The 24,857-nt window shown below is 55.4% G+C and overlaps 1 protein-coding gene across 1 annotated transcript in view; it reads left to right on the plus strand.

Moving 5' to 3' along the window:
- Nucleotides 1-390: 390 nt before the first annotated feature.
- Nucleotides 391-24,857, plus strand: part of ITPR3 (inositol 1,4,5-trisphosphate receptor type 3) — a 48,410-nt gene continuing 23,943 nt past the window's right edge. The window contains exons 1-13 of the mRNA XM_069875937.1: nt 391-821; nt 9,794-9,864; nt 14,406-14,527; nt 18,068-18,154; nt 18,319-18,477; nt 18,596-18,694; nt 18,825-18,908; nt 19,831-19,977; nt 20,679-20,774; nt 21,984-22,034; nt 22,614-22,756; nt 23,068-23,167; nt 23,436-23,596. Of these exons, the coding sequence (XP_069732038.1) occupies nt 733-821; nt 9,794-9,864; nt 14,406-14,527; nt 18,068-18,154; nt 18,319-18,477; nt 18,596-18,694; nt 18,825-18,908; nt 19,831-19,977; nt 20,679-20,774; nt 21,984-22,034; nt 22,614-22,756; nt 23,068-23,167; nt 23,436-23,596 (1,409 nt within the window). The 5' untranslated portion in view covers nt 391-732. The remainder of the gene's footprint in view (nt 822-9,793; nt 9,865-14,405; nt 14,528-18,067; nt 18,155-18,318; nt 18,478-18,595; nt 18,695-18,824; nt 18,909-19,830; nt 19,978-20,678; nt 20,775-21,983; nt 22,035-22,613; nt 22,757-23,067; nt 23,168-23,435; nt 23,597-24,857) is intronic.

A 24,857-nucleotide genomic window follows, 5' to 3' on the forward strand; every position in this document is an offset into this window, starting at 1 on the left:
AAGCCCTATGACCCCCATTGACACCCTATCACCCCCATCGATCCCCACTGACACCTCATGCCCCCCATTCACCCCCCGCTCCCAAAACAGCATCCTGGGCTGTTCCAAGCGAGGACAGCGAGCTGGAGAGCCCCTGCTGGGGTGGGGGGCTCAGTGCTGGGGTGCAGGGGCTGAGCACCCCAAGAAGTTGTCCATGGAGGGGGGGACACTAAGACCACCACTCCAGGGCAGAGGGCTTCGCACCTCAAGGCTGGGGGTGGGAGGAGGAGGGTGGGACTTCATTTCAGGCATCCCCCCCCCACCTCCTCCTCCTCCTCCTCCCCAGGCGGCTCTTTCTTCTTCTCCTCCCAGGCCAAAAACTATTTGCATGCTTTTTTCGAGCAAGACTTCCTGATCGCTCTCCATTGGCTGCAGGTAGAGAGCTGTGCAGAGACAGACACACGGACAGCCGGACAGATCTCATGCAAACCTCTCCTTGAGCTTCATCCCCACCTCCTCTTTCCTCCTCCTCCTCCTCCTCGCTGCACGCCCCTGGCTCCCCTCTTGCACAGCCCATGTAAAAGTTGTGCGTGGGGCTCTCGCTGCCGTCCTGCTCCCCTTTGCAAGACTGGGATAAGAACCCCTCCTGGAAAAGGGTTTTTTCCCCAAGCTCCACTCGCCCCATGGTGGATTTCGGCACGGGAAGGTGACTCTGGGAAGAAGCGGGAGTCGAGAGCTGAGTCGCGAGCAACCATGAATGAGATGTCAAGTTTCCTGCACATCGGGGACATCGTCTCCCTGTACGCCGAGGGCTCCGTCAATGGTTTCATCAGCACTTTGGGGTGAGTGTGATGTTCCTGCGTCTGCTCAGGGAGCAGCTGGAAATGAGAGCGGGATGGGACGGGATGGGATGGGAAAGGAAAGTGATGCTGAGCCTGAGCCTGGTGGAAAAAGGGGCTGGCAAGCCCTGGGTGCTGTGGCAGGATGGGTGCAGGTGCTGGGGAGGTGCTGTGTGCCTCCAGGCTTTCCTCCAGCTCTGGTCACGCAGGGATGGACCCCGATGTGCTGGTGCTGTGACATCCCCGTGCCAGCGTCGCGGCAAGGCAGTGAGCTCCTTCCCAGGGCACTGCCAGGATCTCCGGGGTGTCCTGACTTATTCGGGAGTGAATACTAAAGTATTTAAAGCTAAATACTAAGGCACTGGTCACTGCTCAGGTCAGGATGGGACCCTGCAGCCCACCCCCTCTGCCAGCCACAGCCAGAAACTGTTTTCACTCCCCCCACTGGGGACTAGGAGGAGATGAAATGGGCTTAAGCAGCAAGAGGTGTTGGTGGACTCGGGAAGGGGCTCTGTGTGTGGCTTGGGCAGCTGGGATCCCTCCAGGGACACAGGGGGATGAAGTGCTCGCAGCCGTGTTTGGTGTGGCAGGAGACCGCTGGCCCCTGGGACAGGCAGCAGTGGCTCTCACTGCCCCCCTCCAAGGTTCCACATGTGTGGTGGTCAGCAGGAATCACTGCAGGGTCACCAAGGCTGAACATTAGGAAAAAATTTCTCATGGAAAGGATCATTGGGCACTGGCAGAGGCTGCCCAGGGAGGGGGTTGAGTCCCCTTCCCTGGAGGGGTTTAAGGGACGGGTGGATGAGGCACTGAGGGACATGGTTTAGTGTTTGATAGGAATGGTTGGACTCGATGATCTGATGGGTCTTTTCCAACCTGGTGATTCTATGAAGTGCTGCTCAGGGCCGGGGGGGGTCCAGGGCATTGCCAGGTCCAGGCTCAACCAAGTCCTTGCAGCCCCCTGGGCACGTCAGTGTGGGCAAGGGGATCTCAGAGCTTGATAGGAGAAAAGCAGAGAGCTTGGGGACCTGCCCTTGTCCCCAGTGTTCTCCACTCAAGCTCACGGTGCTGGTAAATCAGCATCCAAGCAAAGCCAGGCCAAGACTGTCAGAGATGCCCTTCTTCATCCAGCTGGGGAACAGCACAGGGAGGGCTCTGGTGGGGCTGCTCGATGCCTCAGGGCATGGGTGGGTTTCTTCCTTACCCTAAAGCCGGCACCCAAACCTTGCACGCAGCCCCAGGCGGGTGGACGTGGGTCTGTGCCAGTCCTCCTGCCCCGTGCTGTGTGGAGGAGAGGCTGAGCTCAGCCAGGAATGCTGACTTGGATGGGATTCCTGGGGCAGGAGCTGCCCGGCTCTATAATCTGCGATGAATGCACTTGTTCCCACATGCCTACGTATAACCGGAGCTGTGCGCACCTTCGCCTACACGTGTTTCGAACCCACCGCTGGGCACATACAGCCTCCAGGATAGTGCCCACCAAAACCTTCTTCCACCTGGCTGCAGGATCCTGTCTCAAAATGGGCTGCTGGGCACAAAATCCAGAGGGAATGGCCTCAAGCTCCACCAGGGGAGGTTCAGGCTGGACATTAGGAAAGAATTTTTTATGGAAAGGGTCATTGGGCAGTGGCAGAGGCTGCCCAGGGAGTGGGTTGAGTCCCCTTCCCTGATGGGGTTTAAGGGACGGGTGGACGAGGCGCTGAGGGACATGGTTTAGTGATTGATAGGAATGGTTGGACTCGATCCGGTGGGTCTCTTCCAACCTGGTGATTCTGTGTCTGTGAAAATCCTCGTGCATGCAGCTCCGTGGTGTTGGGCAGAAGGTCTTGCATGTGCAGGATGCACCTTGGCCATGCCCAGCCCTCCCTGAGCAGATAGAAGGATGTCCCCGAGGTCGTTTTTGGAAAGATCTCCTTGTAGCTGGGCTGTTCTTCCAGTGCCAGAGGTGGCTCGTGGGGCTGCAGGCTCAGTACCGAGTGTCCCTCCAGTGAAATTGGGTCCAGAGGAGGCTCTGCCATGCCCCAGTGCTGGTTATTAGCCCACACTGCACATGCCAACAGCTCACCAGGAGCTGAATTAAGAGACGTTTAGACTCTTTGGAGCTCTGATCCCTTTGCAGCTCTGGACTCCAGGTCCCTCTTTTTGCAGGGTGCTTCTCTAGACCTAAGCAGCTGAAAAGCAGGGTTTGTTTGGAGAGCCTCTTCTCCCAGGCCCCAGCATGGCTTTTGCTGGGCAGCCCCACTTTCCCAAGGTTTTGCTTCATCTGGGTTGTTTCCCACCCTCTGAATTTTTTTGCCTTGTGCCCCACAATCTGGGAGACCCAACCACACCTTAAATCACTCTTGCGATAAGGGGCGGGTGACTCACCGAGAGTGCTTCCCTAGCCCTCCTGCCACAGCTTGGGACCTTATTTAGCTGATTTGCATGGCAAATAACTCTGCCAGCCCCACGCTGGGTGCTGGGTGCCCGGCTGAGAACCCTGCCAGAAGCTCTTCCTCCATCCTTCCTTGCGGAAGGGGCTGGTTATAGCTGTGGGATTGCTGAAGGTCTGTAGTGGGATTGTCTGTTTATACTGGATGGTGCAGAGTGTCTCCAGGTGCTGACCCCAAGTATCACTTGAAGGGATGGACCCCAAGGCTGGAAAGCTGCCTGGAGGAGGAGGACCTGGGGGTGTTGGTTGACAGCGACTGACCGTGAGCCAGCAGGGGCCCAGGTGGCCAAGAAGGCCAATGGCATCTTGGCTTGGATCAGACACGGCGTGGCCAGCAGGGCCAGGGAGGTTCTTCTCCCTGTGGACTTGGCACTGGTGAGACCGCTCCTCGAATCCTGTGTTCAGTTGTGGGCCCCTCACCACAAGAAGGATGTTGAGGCTCTGGAGCGAGTCCAGAGAAGAGCAACGAAGCTGGTGAGGGGGCTGGAGAACAAGAGGAGCGGCTGAGAGAGCTGGGGGTGTTTAGCCTGGAGAAGAGGAGGCTGAGGGGAGACCTCATTGCTCTCCGCAACTCCCTGAAAGGAGGTTGTGGAGAGGAGGGAGCTGGGCTCTTCTCCCAAGTGACAGGGGACAGGACGAGAGGGAATGGCCTCAAGCTCCACCAGGGGAGGTTCAGGCTGGACATTAGGAAGAAATATTTCATGGAAAGGGTCATTGGGCAGTGGCAGAGGCTGCCCAGGGAGGGGGTTGAGTCCCCTTCCCTGGAGGGGTTTAAGGGACGGGTGGACAAGGTGAGCACAAACACTTCTTCTGCACGTCCTCTTTGCAGTGGGTGTTTGCTTTTCAGGAGGAAAAACATCCCGACGAAGGGTGGGGAGCCTGCCTGTGTGCTCAAGCGCTGGGCTAGGTGGGAGAACACTGAGCCAAAATACCCAAACTAGTTAAAAAGCTAAAGATGGCCAAAAAGGAGGAGGTTACTTCAGTCCTACGGGAGGGCAGCGTGAGACCGAGCCACCATCCAGCAGCAGCACCCTGAGGTGTTGAGGGAACGGGGCAGAAGGCACCCACGCTGCTGGTTGCATCCCTTGGCGCTGCTGCTTGGCACCCTGGGACCGACAGAGTCCCTTGGGGGAGATAGAGGCATGGGCTGGGATGTATTGAAGACGCCAAAAATGTGTTTGAGGACATGGGAAGGTGCTCAGGAGAAGTTTGTGGGATGCAGGGATCCAAGGATGGCTTGGTCTTCCCTCTTGACTCAATGCTGCTCCCGGCTAGGAGGTGGGGAAAGGCTCCGCAGGGCTGCCTGACTTCACTGCTGTGGCTTTGCTGCTGCAAATTAAAGGTGTCTGAGGAAATGGCAGCTTGAAACTGTTTGGGATGAAAGCAGCTGTGCGGGTCAGGGATGTGGGTTGGAGCTGAGCGGTGGCTTTGCCAGGGCATGGTGCCTCACCGTAGGGAGCTTGTGTGTTGGCTGCATGTGCAGCTGCTTTGCTGCTTAGGTTCTATCGCTGGGAACTCCTGGGAGGTCTGTGCTTGGGGACCGGGAACTTTTAGGACCAGTTCTGAAACGGAAGGAACAGTCACTGACATGAGCAGCTCTCTGGGGCTGCAAACCAGTGGCCAAGCAGAGAAAGGAGACCTTGACTTGGTTCTTGCTCCAGGGCGATGGATGGGGTGATGCCGTGAGCCCTGGGAGATGCTGCTATCCTGAACGTCCCCATCTTATCTTGTGTCCCTGACCAGCCAGCACCAAATTCCCAGTGCTGTAGAGAAGTAGAAATGCAGTGTAGGCACCTGCCCTTGCCGGGTGCGTGTGCTGCCCCATCCCTGGGGACTCCCAGGACCTGCTGACCGCTTGGGGAGGCAGGCGCACGGGTTGCAGATGGGAAGGGCAGGTGGGAAACCTGCCTGGATGGCAGTTGGTTGGCTGTTTAGGGTGAAATAATACCTCTGATAGCTGTAATTGTGATTGCAGGTGGATTTGCAGGGTGGAGCATTTCAGGGAAACACAGCTGGTTAAACGGTAACTCCGGCTCTGTTGGGTCAGGATGAACTTGTCTCTGCAGGGAGGAAAAGCACAGGAGGCCAAAAGCACCTTCCTCCTCCTCCTCCTGGCACTGGGACAACAGGGAAAAACTGCATTGTTGTGGCTGCCTTGCATTCGTTCCCTTTATTTTCATTGCTCTCCGTGGCCTCAGTGCCATCCTGCACCCCAAGACCTGTGCCCAACAGTGAGCTCTCCTCATCATCATCCTCTTCCTCACCCCCAGGGGTTGGTGGGCTTTGCAGCGGGGTGCTCCTGGCTGAGTTGGGACTCCCGTTCTTTCGGACAACTCCTTCTCTGTGCCCCCTGGCCCATGACATGCTGGAGCTGCCCTAGGCATTGCGGGCACCGTAGTCAGGGAAGACTCTCTCCTCTTCTCCAGCTCAGGTTCGTGTTGCAGGACCAGTGCCTCCACGTCAGCCCCAGCTGGCCCTGCAGAGGCTCGGGGTGTCCGACTGCTGAGGTTTGCAGCGCTGGATGAGCTGCTTTTCCCCTGACCTCCAGCAAAGGCTCTGCCTTGTGCGAGGCCAAGCGTGCCGGCCCCGGGCCAAGGAATCACTTTGTGCTCAATATTTTTTTTATGAAGCACGCAGCCAGCCCCACTGGAACCACTGCAATGACTTGCAGGGCTTAAAACTAACCAGATGCTTGCTGGTTTTGCTGGGCTGCGGGCAGCAGGCTCGTGGATGCTCAGGATCTGGCTCCTTGTGCTCCCTAGGGGTAATTTGAAAAGACAAAGCGTGAAGTTTTCATCAGCGCATCCAACCTGCTGCTTCACCCAGGTACTTCCTCCAGGTGCTTGGATGGCAACAGCCTGTTTTCTCATTAACACCTGAGGAATGAAAGCCGCTCGCTGTGTGCTTCACATCCTCCCTGCAGCTCCGTGCGTGCATCCCTGCTTCTCTAATAGCAGAGGGAGCTCCTCTTTGCCCCATCCCACCGTGATAATTCCAGGTATTAGTGGAAATCCATCCCGGTCCCAGCAGTCAGCCAGGTGACTTGTGTCCATCCTGTCAGCATCCTTTTATTTTAACCAATTTTGAACTGAAGAATGTTAGTCTGGAGTATCAGGTTAATAAAAATAACACTTTGCATTCCTCCGGAGCGGGTAATCGTAGGATTAAAGATGCTGAAACTGCCTTGAGATCATTAACTAATTAAGACTCGCAGCCTGGCAAGCCAGTATCCCTAATCCTGCCTGGTGGAGCCCTAACACCAGGCATGGAGAAGGCAGGAAAATGCTGCAGGCAGAGGTGCTGCTTATTTCGGCACTGAAAATGGGCCATGCAAGTCTGATGCTTCCTCAGAGACCCTGAGCCGCAGTGATGGAAGGGTTTTATTTTCTTAAGTGCACAGATGAATCAAAACCTCTGCTTTTGTAGGCACTGGGGGGAACTGACTGTGTGCCCGAGGGTTGAGCTTGACTTATGGGTCAACCAGGGCTCAGCCTTTCATGGTCTTCACTCCCCGATGCATTGGAGGTGTTTATTCCTCCCTGTCCCCCATACTAATAGAACCCAAAACCACCTACACGTGGCATCGGGGCTGGGCTGAGGCTTTGCAGATCTTCCACGGGGTGAGATGTGTGGTACAGCCCCTGTTGGCAGCTGCTTCTGCTCCGCTCTCATTTTCACCTTCCACCTCTCTCCCTGCCCCTCAGGAGTTTGGGAACATGCCCAACTCCTTCCCTGCTCTCACAGGCCATGGACAAGGCTTTGTGTTTGGGCAGCTGCTGGTTGGGACCCCAAAGCCCCCTGTGCTGCCGATCACGGGCGTTTGCAAAGTCGAGGCAACCCTGTGTGGCAAACAGCTCGCTGTGTGTTTTCTGAAGCCTCGTGGGTTGTTTTACAGCCTTCTAGGTCTCTGCTAATTGTTTTTAAGCTTCTGCAGCCACCAAAAAAAAAAAAAAAAAATTGTTAAAGAAATCACTTTTCTGTCTGTTTGAAACCTAAGGTTAATCTCCCCCAACCCTGGGGAGCTCTAAAGAGAGCAGGGAGCTGGAGGCAGGAGCAGAGCTGGGTGTTGAGAGCACCCTGCCAGCTCGCACCTCTGCTGCCAAGGACGTAGCAGCGCTGTGTTCCCTGGGGTCCCAATCCATCAACGCGGAGGCCAAATTCCTCTCTACCGAGCTATTGAAAGGAATTTTCCCCTCCTCCGGAGAGCGGCTGGGCTGGGGGAAGGAGGCTGGCTCTGCAAACGTAATATCTGTCTCTCTTTGCAACACAGCATGTCCATCCCCAGCAAGGTTTTGGCTGTTGGGTTTGTTGAGGGGATCGAGAGTCTCTTGGGGAGCGGAGGGGTTGGCATGAGCTCCTCTGGGCCCTTTGCTGCCACGCCATGTGCACGTAGCTCATTTCTCCAGGCTGCATCTTCCCTCCTGTCCCAGAGACAGAGCCGTCCCCACGATGGATGCTCCCTGCTGGGATGATGCCGTGGGTGCATTCCTGATCCACTCACTGGCTGCATGAATTCAGCCTCCGCAGGTGGGGACACGCTTCTCATTTCCTCGCCTAGGGCAGGAGCGTAGATTCTCTTGCTGCATCACTTCCCAGGGGTTGGGAGCAAGCGGGTGAGCGGGTACAGCCTGTCTCGCTGGAGCACTGGGTTCCCTTGAAAGCCTCGCGGGGCTGGTGCAGACGAGCTCCGAGCTCCGGTGTCTGCGACGCCGTGAGCCCCTAGGGTGATGCTCTTCCCTTGGCTTTTGGGGGGTTGAACCAGTTTATACTTCTCTGGTCTTGGTCATTTTGAAAAGAAAATGTGGAGAAATGTGTAAACCACATGGACACATAATGCAATCTCATTTTTATGTGATCACTGCTGAGCCATTTGCCTCAGTCCGTCACATAGTCAAATGCACCTCGAATCCTGTGTTCAGCTCTGGGCCCCTCACCACAAGAAGGATGTTGAGGCTCTGGAGTGAGTCCAGAGAAGAGCAACGAAGCTGGTGAGGGGGCTGGAGAGCAAGTCTTATGAGGAGCAGCTGAGGGAACTGGGGTGTTTAGCCTGGAGAAGAGGAGGCTGAGGGGAGACCTCATTGCTCTCTCCAACTCCCTGAAAGGAGGTTGTGGAGGGGAGGGAGCTGGGCTCTTCTCCCAAGGGACAGGGGACAGGACGAGAGGGAATGGCCTCAAGCTCCACCAGGGGAGGTTCAGGCTGGACATCAGGAAAAAGTTTTTCCCTGAAAGGGTCATTGGTCCCTGGCAGAGGCTGCCCAGGGAGGGGGTTGAGTCCCCTTCCCTGGAGGGGTTTAAGGGACGGGTGGATGAGGTGCTGAGGGACATGGGTTAGTGGTTGATAGGAATGGTTGGACTCAATGATCCTGAAGGTCTCCTCCAACCTTGTGTTTCTGTGATCCCATCCATCCCCAAACCAGTCCTCAGCACCCAAGGCCAAACCTGTAAAGCATGGAAAACAAGGAGGTGGGCAGGGAGGAGACACAAAGCCTGTTGCACGTGATGGGCAGAGCCAGCACCTCTGATCAGATAATAATTAATAACCGGTTTCAGGGGGCCCTGCTGCCTCCATCCACAGCAGCTACACCCTCTGTGTGCCAGACCTCCCAGGAGAGGAGAACCATTGAATGAAAGTCAAACTGGTCCTATTTTTACTAGGTTAACAGTGATATAACGTGACAGGCAGCTCCCTGCACCAGGGATGGATTTGGCTCAGCTGGGAAGGAAGGTTGTGCTCCAGCAGGATGCTCCATCACAGCTGCCCACATGCCTCCCTGAGCAAAGGCCCTGGGAGTGTGACTGACACGAAGCACTGTGTTTCTTTGCTATTGTTTTGTATCTGCTGCTGTTCGACCCAAGGAACTGGGATGAAAAATCATAGAATCACCAGGTTGGAAAAGACCCACCGGATCATCGAGTCCAACCATTCCCATCAATCACTAAACCATGTCCCTCAACACCTCATCCACCCATCCCTTAAACCCCTCCAGGGAAGGGGACTCAACCCCCTCCCTGGGCAGCCTCTGCCAGGGCCCAATGACCCTTTCCATGAAAAATTTTTCCTAATGTCCAACCTGAACCTCCCCTGGTGGAGCTTGAGGCCATTCCCTCTCATCCTGTCCCCTGTCCCTTGGGAGAAGAGCCCAGCTCCCTCCTCTCCACAACCTCCTTTCAGGGAGTTGCAGAGAGCAATGAGGTCTCCCCTCAGCCTCCTCTTCTCCAGGCTAAACACCCCCAGCTCTCTCAGCCGTTCCTCATCAGGCCTGTAGAAATGCCTGAGAAAACATGGCAAGGTGGCAAACGAGGGCCACCATGTTCCGAGCAAGCATATTGCTTGCTGCAGGAGCTGAGTGTTGTTGTGCTAAATATTTATTGAGTGCAAATGAGTGGGAACCAGGAGCTGCAGCTTTTGATGTTGTTGCTTTGGGCCAGGTGATGGTGGGGCGTCTGCCCTCGCTGCGCTGTGGTTTGTGGTGAAGCCGTTCCGCTCGCTCGGGCCTCGCTGTCACCTCGTTGCTGCTGACACCCTGTTTTTGTCCCCGTGCAGGCTGGTGGATGATCGGTGCGTGGTGGAGCCGGCTGCTGGTGACCTGGACAACCCACCCAAGAAATTTCGAGGTGAGACTGGGGCTGGGGAAGCTCCATCATTGCCATGAGGAGCGGCTGAGGGAGCTGGGGGTGTTTAGCCTGGAGAAGAGGAGACTGAGGGGAGACCTCATTGCTCTCTCCAACTCCCTGAAAGGAGGTTGTGGAGAGGAGGGAGCTGGGCTCTTCTGCCAAGGGACAGGGGACAGGACGAGAGGGAATGGCCTCAAGCTCCACCAGGGGAGGTTCAGTCTGGACATTAGGAAAAAATATTTCACAGAAAGGGTCACTGGGCAGTGGCAGAGGCTGCCCAGGGAGGGGGTTGAGTCCCCTTCCCTGGAGGGGTTTAAGGGACGGGTGGATGAGGTGCTGAGGGACATGGTTTAAGTATTTGACAGGAATGGTTGGACTTGATGATCCGATGGGTCTTTTCCAACCTGGTGATTCTATGATTCTATGAGCAGCCTTGGGGACGATGCTGGATCTAAGCATTCATGCTCAGGAATCAGTCTCGGGCATCAATCTCGGGCATCCCAGCTCACCTGGGGCTGGGAGGTTCTGCTTGTCCTTTGCAGAGGAGCCTGGAGGGATCTTGGACAGCCTCTATGGACTTGTTGCTGTGGCTTGGCCAAAGCTCAGACTCTCCTCTGTTTGCCTCTGGGAGCATCTATGCATTTATTGCAACCGCCTCCACAATGGGATGGTCCTTGGGACCCCTTAGCCCAGCCCTAAGGAGCAGGGTTGGCTGGGAACCATCCTCTGCACACGTGGGTCCAACCATCCCAAAACTCATCCCTAGGGATGCTGTCAGATGGGTGGCTACCCAACAGGAGCCAGGGGCAGGAGGAGACAGATGCGGGGGCAGTTGCAACAGGCAAACATTTCAAGGCAAGCCTGTTAGCGCTCAGCGTTAATTACATCTGTTGTGCCTCACTGCACCTCAGAGAGAGCCGGGGGATTAAGCCACCCATTTACGAGGCAGGCAGGGCTTAGGGAGAGAGGCAGTAAATCCTGATCTGTCCTTGACCGTCACGTTTTTGGCCCTGTCATCTCCTCTAGTGCTTGGGGCTATGCTCGTTATTTCCCCTTTGCGTGAGGGGCAGCCCTAGGCAGGAGCAACCAGATCCAGGAGGAAAAGAGGATGAGTCGATGGAAGCTGGGGCGGGGATCCCATCTCTGCCCTGTGCTGCATCGACCTGGGAAATTCTGGGTTTCTGCCTGACTCCCATGTGTGCTGAGCACGCTGCAAAATGCAGAGGAAGGGTTGTGTCCCAAGGAGCATCCCGGTTGGATTTGAGTGCCTGGTGCATGGAGCTGTACACTGAGAATTTTCCCCAAAGTAGTCATTGCATTGTTGGATTGTTGATCCAGTGTCCCTGCCCATCTCACAGGGGCTGGAACTAGATGATCTTTAAGGTTCCTTCCAACCCAAACTATCCTATGATTCTGTGATTTGAAATTTGGTTTAGGGCAGGTGTTCCTTTCATCCCAGCAACTATAATTCTAGGCCGTCTTAAAATATTGGTTCTCCACTTTGTCTTGTGCCTCTACCCCTTTCTGAGGTTGGCTTTAACATCCTGCAGTGGGATCCCCTGCAAGCACCCTTCGTAGAATCATAGAATCACTAGATTGGAAAAGATCTTTGAGATCATCAAGCCCAACTGTACCTGTCCACTACTAAACCCAAACACTCCATCTGCCTGTCTTTTGAATACCTCCAGGGATGAGGATTCAACCACCTCCCTGGGCAGCCTCTGGCAGTGCCTGAGAACCTTTTTGGTGAAGAAATTTTTCCTAATATCCAATCTGGACCTTCCCAGCCCCTCTGGGCCGCCCTTCCCCCAGGCAGCGACCTGCCTTTTGGTGGGAGCAGTTGCTAATTTGTATACAGGGCTGATTAACAAGCCATCCAACAGATTCATGCAGCATCCTGCTCCCAGACATCTTCAGATTTACACCAACGGTGGGATGGGAAGAGCTGGAAGCAGCCGCAGGGCAGCTGGTGTCCCAGCAGCCGCTCCGTCTCCCTGCTTGGACATGGGTGGGTGTAGAATCACTTTTCCAGCCGAAGGTCTGGTCTAGACTCAGCCCTGCTCCATGCAAATCCTATCAGGATATCCAGGCGCTTGTTTTAATGGCCGGAAAAGTAGCGGTCTGCCTTCTTGATAGCTATCACCGCGAGGGAGGTAAAAACAACAGGCTGTTGCTGTTTCCCTGCAGCAGCAGCAAGAGGTTTAAGGGGATTTTCATGTGCTGTTGCCGTCCCCGTATCCTGTGGCCGGACCCTGCCCTACCTTGTGCACGCAGGTCGATCCGGGGCTTTTCAGTGTGGAGACAGGACCCTTCTCCTGGAGACAGGTCCAAATGGCTTTTTGGAAGTGCCAAAATCCACTTAGGAGCCTGTCCGTGCGGCGAGGGACGCCCGGCTCGGCTGTCAGCGTTGCACCGGGGCTCAGCCCTCCGAGAGATGCCTGGCACCTCTCAATTATTTGCTTTTCTTTGTGGTTTCTTTTTTTTCCCCCTCAAGGCTCTTCCCAGCCCTGTGTTGGGGCACGTCAGGCATAACGCAAATAAAGCGCTTCAATCCCGCGCTGTGCAGGCGCCGCGGTGGCTGTGAGGTGGGCAGCGAGACCCCCGGCCGTGCCACCGCTTCCCAACATCTGCAAGAGGTTTTGCCTGCTCAGCTGAGCATCGCCCTGCTGGGTTGCTCTGACCAGGCAGTTCTGACATGGAAACCTTTCTCAGCTTCCTTCTTTTCCACCCACCATCCGTCTTGCAAAAAAAATTCCCGGTGCTGAGCCCTGGGTGCCAAAATCTTCAGCTTCCAGTGCAAGCTTGGCAGGGGGGTTGGAACTGGATGATCTTTAAGGTCCCTTCCAACCCAAACTATTCTATGATTAGAATATCTTAGATGAGATCTTAGGAAGAAATATTGTCCTTTGAGGGTGAGGAGGCCCAAGTTGCCCAGAGCGGTGGTGGCTGCCCCCTCCCTAGATGGGTTCAAGGCCAGGTTGGATGGAGTTTGGAGCTCCTGATCCAGTGGAAGGTGTCCCTACCCATGGCAGGGGTGGAACTGGATGGGCTCTCGGATCCTTTCCAATCCAACCCAAACAATTCTCTGTTTCTACAATTCTATGACTCCGTGCCTCAGTTTCCCTCCTTGGAAAAGAAGGGTCACCATTGAGATGGGGATGTTAGGCATCTCCTCCAGCCATGGGTTTTGTTCGCACCCTTCTCCTAATAGCTATGTTGCTTTATTTGACTTCCCTCTCAGTTTCTACTGGATTCTTTTGCAGCTTAATTAGCAATTTAATGAAAACGAGTTAAGGTGCTGCAGGTGGCCTGAGTGTGTCTGCAGCCCCTGCTCAGAGGCGGTGGGAGAAGGCAGCCAGGCATTGCAGGAGCTCTGCTCGGGCCCTGATTACAAACCCGGCGTCACGGCCTCCTTGGCACAGGATGGGCGATTAGCAAATAAACCTGTAAAAAGAAATGTGAAACTTGGCCTTTGCCCAGAAGCCGGAGCCGGTGAGAACTGTGCTCTGTGCCTGTTTGTTCGTCACTCCCAGGTAAATAAATACGTGCTTGCCAGCAACTCGGGACCAGAGCCAGAGATGGAAGTGATTTTTTTTTTTTTTCTTGTTGGTTTTTTTATGTCTGAAGTTTCTGGGCTGCTATTTCAGGCATAATTAGGGTGCTTTGGGCTGCAGAGCCCTCCCTGCCCTCACCCCATACAGCTTCTAGCCTTGGATGAGGGTTTGGGAGGTGTAAATGCCTCCTCTTTTCCAGGCATCTGCTCTTGTGCTTCAGTTCCCAAAGCTTGGACCTGAGCGGCTGTACCTTCCAACCCATCCCAGCCACAACAGCCTGGGGAAAAATGGGAAATTGGGGCAATCTGCAGAGCTGGAAGCGTTGGAGGGAGCTGGGATGCAAACCTGTGCCTTTCAGGCCCCCAAAATGTTTTGTTTAGGACTTGAAATGCTGTTGACATACAGATTTTAGGAGTGGTAGCTCCCGTAATTGAGGCTCCCTGGGAGCAGACAGGGGAGAACAGCAGCAAAACCAGCTTCTCCTGCTGTTATTGGTGCCCTGGAGTGGCTACCTGTGGTCCTGCTGCTCAGGGTGTCCAGTGGGGAGGGTAACAAGGGACATGTGGCAACATCTGCTTGTGTCCTGCTGGCTTCTCTCCCTCTCAACGGGTTCCTCTCCCTCTTTGATACAGCTGGGTTTCATCAGTACTTTTTCTCCCTCTAAAGTTTCCCATTCCCAGTTGTGCAGCTGTTTCCAGTGGGAACGCTTCTCATCACAAGTCCAAGAAGTGGACTCACTCCTGGACTCAGTATTGACCCTCATTTGAAACTAATCCACCAACCTAATCCACCTGACCTTCCACCAGTCCCAGCCACGTCTCCCTTGGACCCCTGGCAACCGAGGGGGTGGTTGTGGGATAGGAGGTCCATCTCCCAGGGATGCTGCTGGGATGGAAGCAGTGTTCCTGCCTCCTGGAGATGTTAACCACACTGGGCTGGTGACTGCCTGGCTTCTGCAGCCTCGTGCTTTTCTTCCTCTCGTTCCAGATTGCCTCTTCAAAGTATGTCCCATGAACCGCTACTCGGCCCAGAAGCAGTACTGGAAGGCCAAGCAGACCAAGCAGGACAAGGAGAAGATCGCAGATGTGGTGCTGCTGCAGAAACTGCAGGTGAGCTTGCAGGAGGGACCATCCTACCCAGAGCAAACAGTCCCCATGGCTTGGTTGAGTGATGACATCCAAACCTCTCACCGTGCAAATCCTGACGTGTTTTGCTTCCCTAAAAACAGCCTGCGTGGAGACGAGGACCTGCTCTGGGTTTTGCTGTACTCAGTATCCCTCTGCTCAGCTCTGTTGTCTCCCATCCCACTGCTCTTCTCTCACCATGGACCGTTAGCCACAGCCACCTTTCCTAGCGGAATGGCTCTTGTAGCCATCAGCTCTTAATTAATCATGGCATATGGTGTCTAATTAGTGGGTTAAGATAGGAGCTGTGTAAGGTCCTTTGCAGGACTGAGGGTTGCAGCCTCCAGATGGACTGTCCCCAGGGGAGTACTGCACCTCTTCTTATGAGATGCTCTTATCTGGCCTCTGATGTGAGAGGCAATTGAACCTTGGCTCCTGCCACAGGCTCCTGAAGGAGCTTTCATGCCGTGCTTGCACGTGTGGCCTTGACACAGCAGGGACATCTAGGCAGTGTGGCATTGCCAGGCTTGGTCCACACCGTGACTCTGCAGGGTGAATACAGAAGCAACCAAGGAGCCACAGATGATTTTGTTGCTCCCAGGGTGAGGGAGGTGTCCCAAGGAAAACCTGCAGAGAAGGATCCAGAGAACTGAGCAGGCAGGGAGTGGAAGGGAGGCATGTCACGCTGCGTTTGGGATGAGAGGTGAGGTCCACTTGCCTGTCCATCCTCACCACTGTGCCCACACTTTGCTGTCTCAGCCCTTCTGATGCTTCTTGTGCAGAGGAGCCTATGGATGATCCAAGGGCTGGAGCACATCCCATACGAGGACAGGCTGAGAGAGTTGGGCATGTTCTGCCTGGAGAAGAGAAGGCTACAGGGAGAACTCAGAGCAGCTTCCAGTGCTGAAAGGGGCTCCAGGAAAGCTGGGGAGGGGCTCTGGATCAGGGAGGGCAGGGACAGGACGAGGGGGAACAGGTTTGAGCTGAAAGAGGGGAGATTGAGATGAGGTCTTAGGAAGAAACGTTTTCCGGTGAGGAGGTCCTGGCCCAGGTTGCCCAGAGCAGGGGTGGCTGCCCCATCCCTGGAGGGGTTCAAGGCCAGGTTGGATGGGGCTTGGAGCCCCTGATCCAGTGGGAGGTGTCTCTGCCCATGGCAGGGGTGGAACTGGATGGGCTTTGAGGTCCCTTCCAACCTAAACCGTTCTAGAATTCTGTGGCAGAGCAGGGAGGGGTGCTCTGGGCACAGCACCCAGGGTGCCTGGCACGGAGCAGGAGGCTGCTGCAAGCAGGACCTGCTCCAAAGGGCTGTGGAAGAGAAAGGCTCCTGTTGACTTCCATGAGGTTTGGAAAAGGCCCATGTTAAACATTGCATAATCGCCTCAGACAGTTGGCGAGGCCCCGAGGATGATTCATAAAACCGAAGCTCGGGAGGGATTCATTAAATCATCTCATCAGGCTTCAAGCCCAGCCCCACAGGTCCCCCAGTTTTGCCTTTGGGGAGCAAGATCTGATGCAGTGTCCGGACAGGGTGTCCTGGCTTGATCTGGAGGTGCTGGGACAGGGTCGGTGTCTCCTGCCATATCCAGCCGTACGTGATCGCTGGCTGATAGAAACGCTATTTTCCTGCTCCAGTTAGGCTGTAACTTGTAACATTGACAGCTGTGCTGGCCACGACTGGACAGAGAGGCTCATTTCTGAGCCTGATTGATTGCACCTTGGTTAAGATTTGTCTTAAAGAGATTCTGTGTCATTTCCTTGCTCCTTTCCGCTGCTGCTGGTGTTGCCCTTTTGGCAAACACTCTCGTGCATCCGGAGCTGAGTGCTGGGGGAGCCTAGGCAGGGAAGGAGCTCTTTGCAAAGCACTGCCCCATGCTGCTGCAAAACCCCTGGGTGCCTGGCAGGGTGCTGGGCTCCAGGCTGGGATGTATCAGTGTCTCCTGCAGGCAGAAAACATCTTCTAACCCATGGAGATAGTTTCGTGAAGCAGAAGCAGCCTGGATCTCAAGCAGAGAATCCCTGCCCAGCCATTTACGATGCTTCGCTGCTGCTTTTGCAAGTTTGAGCTCTCGTGCCGTTATTTTTAAGTGGATTTAAGGCTTGGTGGTTTCTTGGGTGACTAATTCTACCTGCAGACGTGGCATGGAGACTTCCCTCCTGCTCTGCTGATGTCTCCCCACCCTTCCTGCACCCTCTGGGGCTGCCCAGCCCCACGTGCATCCCTGACACCCCATCTGCTGTGGCTTGAGGACAGACCCTGTCCCATCCTAGGGATGTGCTGGGAACATCAGCCCCTGTGGTTTGCGTGCTCGGTGCAGCTGATTCCCATTCCCAGCCTCACCAGCTTTCACCAAGGGAGGTGCTCAGATCTGGATGCAGATTTAGGACACGCCACGGTGCTGGATCTCTCACTAGAGCTGTGTTGCTCCATGGGGTTGTTATTAAATTCCCAGCTCTGCATCCATGTGGGATTTCTTGGCAGCACGTTTATTTTCCTGATGGCAGCAGCCGCTACTGCGGTGCTCCCAACCCCCAGGTGGAACCCAGGCCTGCATGGGAACGGAGGGTGGCAACATTCGAAAGAGAGTTTGAGCTGCTGCAATGCATATCGGGCACATCCAAAGCCCTGGAATTGCCTGCTTGGGCACTCACGGACCACCTGCCCCCATCCTCCTGCAGGGTGTGGAGCCACAATTCCAGCTGTGCTTCCTTCTTCTGTTAAGTGAAAGGAGGGGAAAGCAAGATGGGAAAGGGTAGATGCTCTCCCAGTTCCACCCATCCCCGCTCTTTCCCATCGTGGCTGCAGGGGAGCATTGAGCTGGGCTGTGCCTAGGCTGGCGCCGGGGTTGTCATCACCCTCTCCGTTCCCAGACTTTTCCCTTGATGGAGCGAGTTCCTGCCTTGCTCCATGTCCATCAGCATCCCTCACCTGTCTGCCAGAGCCACTGCATGGAAAATGCCTGTGGTTTCGGAGAGAGGGGCTGCGAGAGGTGCTGAGCAATCCATTCATGGGGCGTCTTCGCCAGCAGGGACGCATCCTGCTACATCCACTGCAGCAGGTTTGGGCCTGCAGCCATCTCCAAGCATGGCACTGCCATCACAGAGCCTTTTATTCTTCGCAGTCAGTGCTGCTGGGGTGCCCTGCGCCCCACGGCCCTGCTGCAGTGGGGCTGAGATGGGTGCATTACCCATCCTTTTAGTGCTGCCCCGTAAGACCTTCTGGGGGCCTTAGGGGGAATTTCAGTGCCATTTTATCACTGTCCTAATCTTTAAGTCCTCTATTTAAAGCTCATATGGGCTTTATACAGCTGCTCAGGGCCACACCAGGGTCCTGGGCTGAGCTCTCAGACGCTGAAGGTCATTTTATGCCTCTGGACCATCTTGTCTATAGCAGAGAGGGATGCTGATGCTGCATCCTAACCTGTCCCACCCTCCACAGAGTTGAGGGAGCAGGTGGCTCCTTTGGGACTTGCTCCAGGGGGTGAGAAGGGTGCTATTACACTCAGCTCTTCTCCTTTTGGTGTTCAGCATGCAGCCCAGATGGAGCAGAAGCAGAATGAGACGGAGAACAAGAAAGTGCATGGCGACGTGGTGAAATATGGCAGTGTCATACAGGTATGGGCTCCTTCTCTCTTCTTGTCTGCGCTCAGCTTGGTGGGTTTGGGAGGTAGATGCAAAGATCCAGCCCATCTGAGTCAGGCAGCTGCTGGGAAGGGTCGCTTCTGGGTACGACCAGCCCTGAGGACCTCGACACCTCACCCTGGCATTCACCTTTCCAGCTCCTCCACATGAAGAGCAACAAGTACCTGACAGTGAACAAGCGGCTGCCAGCCCTGCTCGAGAAAAATGCCATGCGGGTGACGTTGGATGCCACGGGCAATGAGGGATCCTGGCTCTTCATCCAGCCCTTCTGGAAGCTGAGGAGCAACGGGGATAATGTGAGCGTGGGGCCAAAAAGTCCCCACGTCAAGCTGTGCAGAAAGCACCGTGTGTGCTGCCTGCTCACCTCCCCACCTGGCTCATCCTGGCTCCCTCCTTTTCCATTTTGCTCCCCAGGTAGTCGTGGGAGACAAAGTCATCCTGAACCCTGTCAACGCCGGGCAGCCGCTGCACGCCAGCAACTACGAGCTTGCAGACAACGCCGGCTGCAAGGAGGTAGGGTTGGGGCTGAGCTGCCTGTGCAGGGTCTGGCTTTTGGTGCTTGCTTTGGTTTTGGGTTTTTTTTTCCCTCTTTCTTCCTTTTTTCCCCCTCGTCTCAGATGTCTTGACCTCTTTCGCTCCTTAGGTGAACTCGGTCAATTGTAACACCAGCTGGAAAATCAACCTTTTCATGCAGTTCTGCGACCACATGGAAGAAGTGCTGAAAGGGGTAAGGAAGGAGGTTTGGCTGCTGCCCGCTGCCCAGGACGTGGTGGGCTCTGGGGATCCAGCCCTGGTCCCCTGGCTGGGACAGGACGTGTGAGCAGCCATCTGGCTTTGTGACAAGAGCAGAGGAAAGAGATCTTGCCTTGAGGACCTTGATTTCTAGAATTCAGCACTTGGAGAACTTAACAGCAAGCTAGAATCAGATATTTTAGTATCTCCTGGCTGCAGGTATCTAGGGGGGCATGAAATTACTCTCCATCTTACTGTGTTAAGTTGGCTCTCAAGGAGAATATAAGGCACATGTAGTGCCAGCAGTGGCTTCTCGCTGTGAGGACAATTTTCAGCTGTTTTGCTGTGCAGCAGGGCAGGCTGTTGCCTGGGAAAGGAACTTTCCCTACAGAGCTATTGTTCGGGGCTGAGGTCCTCCAGGAAGCAGCTGGATGGATATTGATTGTTAGGATCTTACAGCCCCTTGTCCCCAGGCGCCACGCTTATCCCAGGCTTCCCGCATCCACTGCATCCTCCTCCCTGGGGTGTTAATGCTTTAAACATATTGGTGAGCAGAGTCTCTGCCTGCTCTGGGGGTGGGAAGTGATGGGTTTGCACCCATTTTTCAGCTCAGGGAGGGGAAGCAGAGAGACGGGGTTTGCAGGAGTAAGTGGAGTGAAGGAGTGTAGAGTGCAGGGTGCCCCCAAGGTGCCCTGCCCTGTGTTGGAAGGAGCATTTGTGCACCTAAGGTGGGTTTCAGCACAACTCAGGTAGGGAGGACTAGAAGAGATGATGATGTCTGGGCTCCCACAGTCCTGCTCTGCACCAGGTACGGGAGGAATCCCATCCTCTTTGCAAGGTTGGGGGGTCACAGGAGGAGCTATGTTGGCTCGGAGGAGAGGCACATCCCTGGGTCTCATCACTATGTCCTGGTCCAGGGGGATGTGGTGAGGCTCTTCCACGCTGAGCAGGAGAAGTTTCTCACCTGTGATGAGTACAAAGGAAAGCTGCACGTCTTCCTGCGCACCACCCTCAGGCTGTCGGCCACCTCAGCCACCAGCTCCAACGCCCTGTGGGAGGTGGAGGTGAGCAACGAGGGGATGGAGCGTGTGTCCACAGGCTTTCAGGGTACTTTCTGCACTTTCACCAGGGGTAGTTGCTAGAAGCAGTAGTTTTTTCTATACGTTTCCACCTCTGGTAGCCTGGCTGTTCTGGTTAAAGCAAGTGAGGCTCAAGCTCTGTGAGAGCACTGAGAACTGTGGCTGCTGAGTCATAGAACCATAAAACGTTTTGGCTTGGAAGGGACCTTAAAGATGAGCTAGTTCCAACCCCCCTGCCATGAGCAGGGTCACCTCCCACTGGATCAGGGTGATCAAAGCTCCATCCAGCCTGGCCTTGAACCCCTCCAGGGATGGGGCAGCCACAACGTCCCTGGGCAACCTGTTCCGGGGCCTCCCCACTCTCAGAGTGAAGAAATTCTTCCTTATGTCCAGTCTAAATCTGCCCCTCTCCAGTTTATCCCCATTGCCCTTTATCCTATCACTCCAAGCCTTTGTGAACAGCCCCTCCCCAGCTTTTCTGTAGCCCCTTCAGGTACTAGAAGCTGCTCTAAGGTCTCCTTGGAGCCTTCTCTTCTCCAGGCTGAACAACCAGAACTCTCTCAGCCTGTCCTCTCATGGGAGGTGCTCCAGCCTTCTAAGTCAGCAGAAGCTCAGAGACAGGACTGGCATCCCAGTTCCTCACAGCTCCATGAGCCACCAGCTGATCTCTCCTCTGCTTCTCCCAGGTGGTCCACCACGACCCATGCCGGGGGGGAGCTGGGCACTGGAACGGCTTGTACCGCTTCAAGCACCTCGCCACGGGCAACTACCTGGCAGCAGAGGTAAGGAGGCGAGCAGGGAGATGCGGAAACCCACCCCATCCTCGAGAGGCTGGTACCATCCCTTGCAAAGGCAGCGCCCACCTCCTCTTAGGCAGAGCAGTGATGCCCACGATTGCTTCTGGCCCCACTCCAGTTTGTTTTCAGAGATGTCCTGCCCTGGCAGCTCCTCCTCGCTCCCAGGAGGCTTTGGCACCAGGGCTGTGAGCATCATCATCACTTGCCTGTTTGCAGGGCTCAGCTTTTCCCCCTGAATTTCCCCACTCTACAGTTTTCTTACCCAAAATGCTGTTCCCACCTCCTTCTTCTTCTGGCTCAGAGGAGGGGTGGCTGGGGCTTTCCTCTCTTTGCTCACTCTGGGCCAAGGGACTGAACCAACACAACCTCTAGGTGCGATGGAAGCCAGAAAAAAAATTCCTCCTGCTGTGTTTAACTCTTCCCCATCAGGTTTTGCCCATCCTTATCCTCTGCTCCACAGCAACATCCAGGGCTGTCCTTGCCCAGGGGAGGTGCAGGCAAAATCTGAGCCTGGGAACATCATTTGTTAAGTTATTTTTGCTCCCATTTAAGGCCGGCTCAAGGCCTCCTGCTAGAGGCACAAAGAGATTTCCGCACTTAGACAATGTGGCTTATGTGACACAAATGAGCTGCTGGGACCAAGGAAATGATGAGTTACACCCTCCTACCAGGGAAGCAGGGAAGTACCAGGGGGAATCTTGGTGCACCACGTGCCAAAGGTGCTTTCTAGCTGGAGAAGACAACCAAAGGTAGCTCCCAGGGCCCCTTCCAGCACTGGTAGGATGGGATGTAGCAAATACTGGGACTCTGAAATGGCTGCTTTAAACCAAAAAATGCTCAGGTGACACCTTCTGCAAAGGAAAGAAGATCCCAGGTGTTCCCTATCCTGGGTTGGTGCTGCCTGGCTTGTGTTGCTCACTGAGACCTCAGCCTGGGGCCTCAGCAAGACCTTATCTTGCTGTAATGAAAAGCTTTGGGTTTCCTCACCAGGGCTCACCCCGTCCCACTCCTCAGGGATGGAGCACTCTGCCCTGGGGATGGGTCATGTCCTCCAGCCCCATCCGAGCAGGATTCCTCTCCCTGTGAAGTCCTCGAGGAAGGCAGGAATAGAGACAACACCCCATGCTCAGGGTTTTGCAGGGACCGAGTGGGAGGGCTGATAGCTGTCTTTCATCTCCCTCTTTAACTTTTCAGGAAAACCCAAGTTATAAAGGAGACGTGGCTGAGCCCAAAGCAGCGCCCACGGTGAGCTGTGTGCAGCCTCGCTAGTAGAAATGCTGCTGCCGCTGCCTGAAATCACGCCGTCTCTTAGATTCTGCCTGAAAGCAGGGAAATGCCCCGAAACAGAGCCCACCGCGGGGACAGTGCTCGTGCCGTGCTGCCGGGTCCCACCTGGTGCCAAGGCTGTGGCTGGAGGGCTTGTTCTGCTGCCCAGCAGAGCATCCCCGCATCCCGCATCCATCTAGAGCACCATCCTATGTCCTGCTGGAATCTGTTGGAGGGGTCCCAGTGCATGTTGGATCCCCAGGCCATGGGGAAGTGCTCTTAGACAAGAGATTTGGACTTTCAGGGGGTTTTTCTCTTCGCTGTTGGCGAGATTTGGAGAAGGGGTGGCCTTGTAGCTCAGATTTCATCACGCCGCGCTTGTGCTCTTGCAGCCCCTCGTGCGTCTCCACGCTGCGAGGCTCAGCCTGGTGTCCGAGCAAAAGCTTCTGCTCTGAGCGTAGCCACTGTGTGTCTCCTCCGCTGCCGTGTGCGTGGGGAGGCTCGGCTCGGCGGGGCAACCAGCCCACGCTGGGCTCAAAGCCGCTTTCCCTGGTGCAGGGGGGCAGCAGCCGCGCCAGCCGCAGGAACACGGGGGAGAAGATCAAATACCGGCTCGTGGCTGTGCCCCATGGCAATGACATTGCCTCCCTCTTCGAGCTGGACCCTACCACGCTGCAGAAGACGGACTCCTTCGTCCCACGGTACGTAAGCACGTGCTGCCATGGAGAGACTGAAATAAAGAAGGGTGGGTTAATGAAGTGAAATTTCAGCAAGTCTGTTCTTGCTGGATACTAGAAGAATCATAGAATCGCTAGGTTGGAAAAGACCTTTGAGATCATCAAGCCCCAACCATACCTGTCCACTACTAAATCATTTCCCTAAGCACTTCATCTACCTGTCGTTTAAACACCTCCAGGGATGGGGACTCCACCACCCTGGGCAGCCTCTGCCAGTGGTCAGTGCTAACGTGTGCACGTGAGGATCGCTCACAGGGACTCTGTGCCGTTTGCAGGAACTCCTACGTGAGGCTGCGCCACCTCTGCACCAACACCTGGATCCAGAGCACCAACGTGCCCATTGACATCGATGAGGAGAGGCCCATTCGCCTCATGGTACGGCCCTGCTCCCTCCTTCTGTGCATGGATTTATCCCCCGGGCCCCAGTAGGTCTTGGCATGCTACTTCCCACCAAGTACCCAGGGACTAAAATACCCTGGTGATCCAAGGGGGTGGCTGGACACCTGCCCAGAGCCCATCCCAGTAACCTAGAGCCTATCGGAGTCTTTCCAGTTGGGATGAACTGGGTCACTGACTTCACCTGGGTTGGTAAGAGGTGGTGGGGACGTGCTTGGTGGGATGATGCTTTCCCATTGCTTCCCAGCTGGGCACATGTCCCACCAAAGAAGACAAAGAAGCTTTCGCCATTGTCTCTGTGCCTGTGTCTGAGATCCGGGACCTGGACTTTGCTAATGATGCCAGCTCAATGCTGGCCAACGTGGTGGAGAAGATGAACGAAGGTTTTCTCAGCCAAAATGACCGGAGGTAGGATGTCATTTCCCTTGGGAGATGGGGCTGTGCTGGGCACCTCCAAGGGCTCTGCAGCATCATAGAATCATGGAATCACCAGGTTGGAAAAGGCCCACTGGATCATCAAGTCCAACCATTCCTATCACTAAACCATGTCCCTCAGCACCTCATCCACCCGTCCCTTCAACACCTCCAAGGAAGGGGACTCAACCCCCTCCCTGGGCAGCCTCTGCCACTGCCCAATGACCCTTTCCCTGAAAAATTTTTTCCTAATGTTCAGCCTGACCCTCCCCTGGTGGAGCTTGAGGCCATTCCCTCTCGTCCTGTGCCCTGTCCCTTGGGAGAAGAGCCCAGCTCCCTCCTCTCCACAACCTCCTTTCAGGTAGTTGCAGAGAGCAATGAGGTCTCCCCTCAGCCTCCTCTTCTCCAGGCTAAACACCCCCAGCTCTCTCAGCCGTTCCTCATCAGGCCTGTTCTCCAGCCCCCTCACCAGCTTCGTTGCTCTTCTCTGGACTCACTCCAGAGCCTCAACATCCTTCTTGTGGTGAGGGGCCCAGAACTGAACACAGGATTTGAGGTTTGGTCTCATCAGTGCCGAGTCCAGAGGGAGAAGAACCTCCCTGGCCCTGCTGGCCACGCCGTTTCTGATCCAAGCCAAGATGCCATTGGCCTTCTTGGCCACCTGGGCCCCTGCTGGCTCATGGTCAGTCACTGTCAACCAACACCCCCACGTGCAGGATGGGGCCCCTGCCTGGGTCTTGGTGCCAGCGCCGTCTTACTTTCCTGCCCACAACCCGAATCCACGCCTGCTTCTCCCAGGGGTCTGGCGAGGAAACCAGATAACGCCGCAGCCCCGCTCTGGCCCCTCCTTTGCTGCTAGAAAAATATCCGAGGGGCTGAGAGATGGCCCCACGATAGGGGCAGCCGGGTTAGTCACGGTGTTATTTTTAGGTGGGTGGGTTCTTGGTGCTTCCTGAGCAAACACAGATACCCTGTGGGACAGAGCGAGCCGCTTCCGCCCTGCCAGCCCGCCCCGCGCGGGTCCTGCAAAGGTGACGAAGGGGGCAGAGGCGTTCCATGCAAAATCTTCAGCGTGAATTGCGAGCTAAAGGCTCCAATTTTACCTTGGCACGTGCTCACAGCTCTAGTTTCCTTAGGAACCACAAGGGGCTGTAAAACCTCTTGCTCCAGGGCAGTCATCAACCTCCAGTAGGAGGTGGAGGGGACAATCCTTTCTCTTGCAGCGTTTTGTGCTCTGGACATAGGCTCCTTGGTC

This window comes from Phaenicophaeus curvirostris, chromosome 24, assembly GCF_032191515.1.
Source record: "Phaenicophaeus curvirostris isolate KB17595 chromosome 24, BPBGC_Pcur_1.0, whole genome shotgun sequence".
In the NCBI taxonomy this organism is placed as follows: Eukaryota; Metazoa; Chordata; class Aves; order Cuculiformes; family Cuculidae; genus Phaenicophaeus; species Phaenicophaeus curvirostris.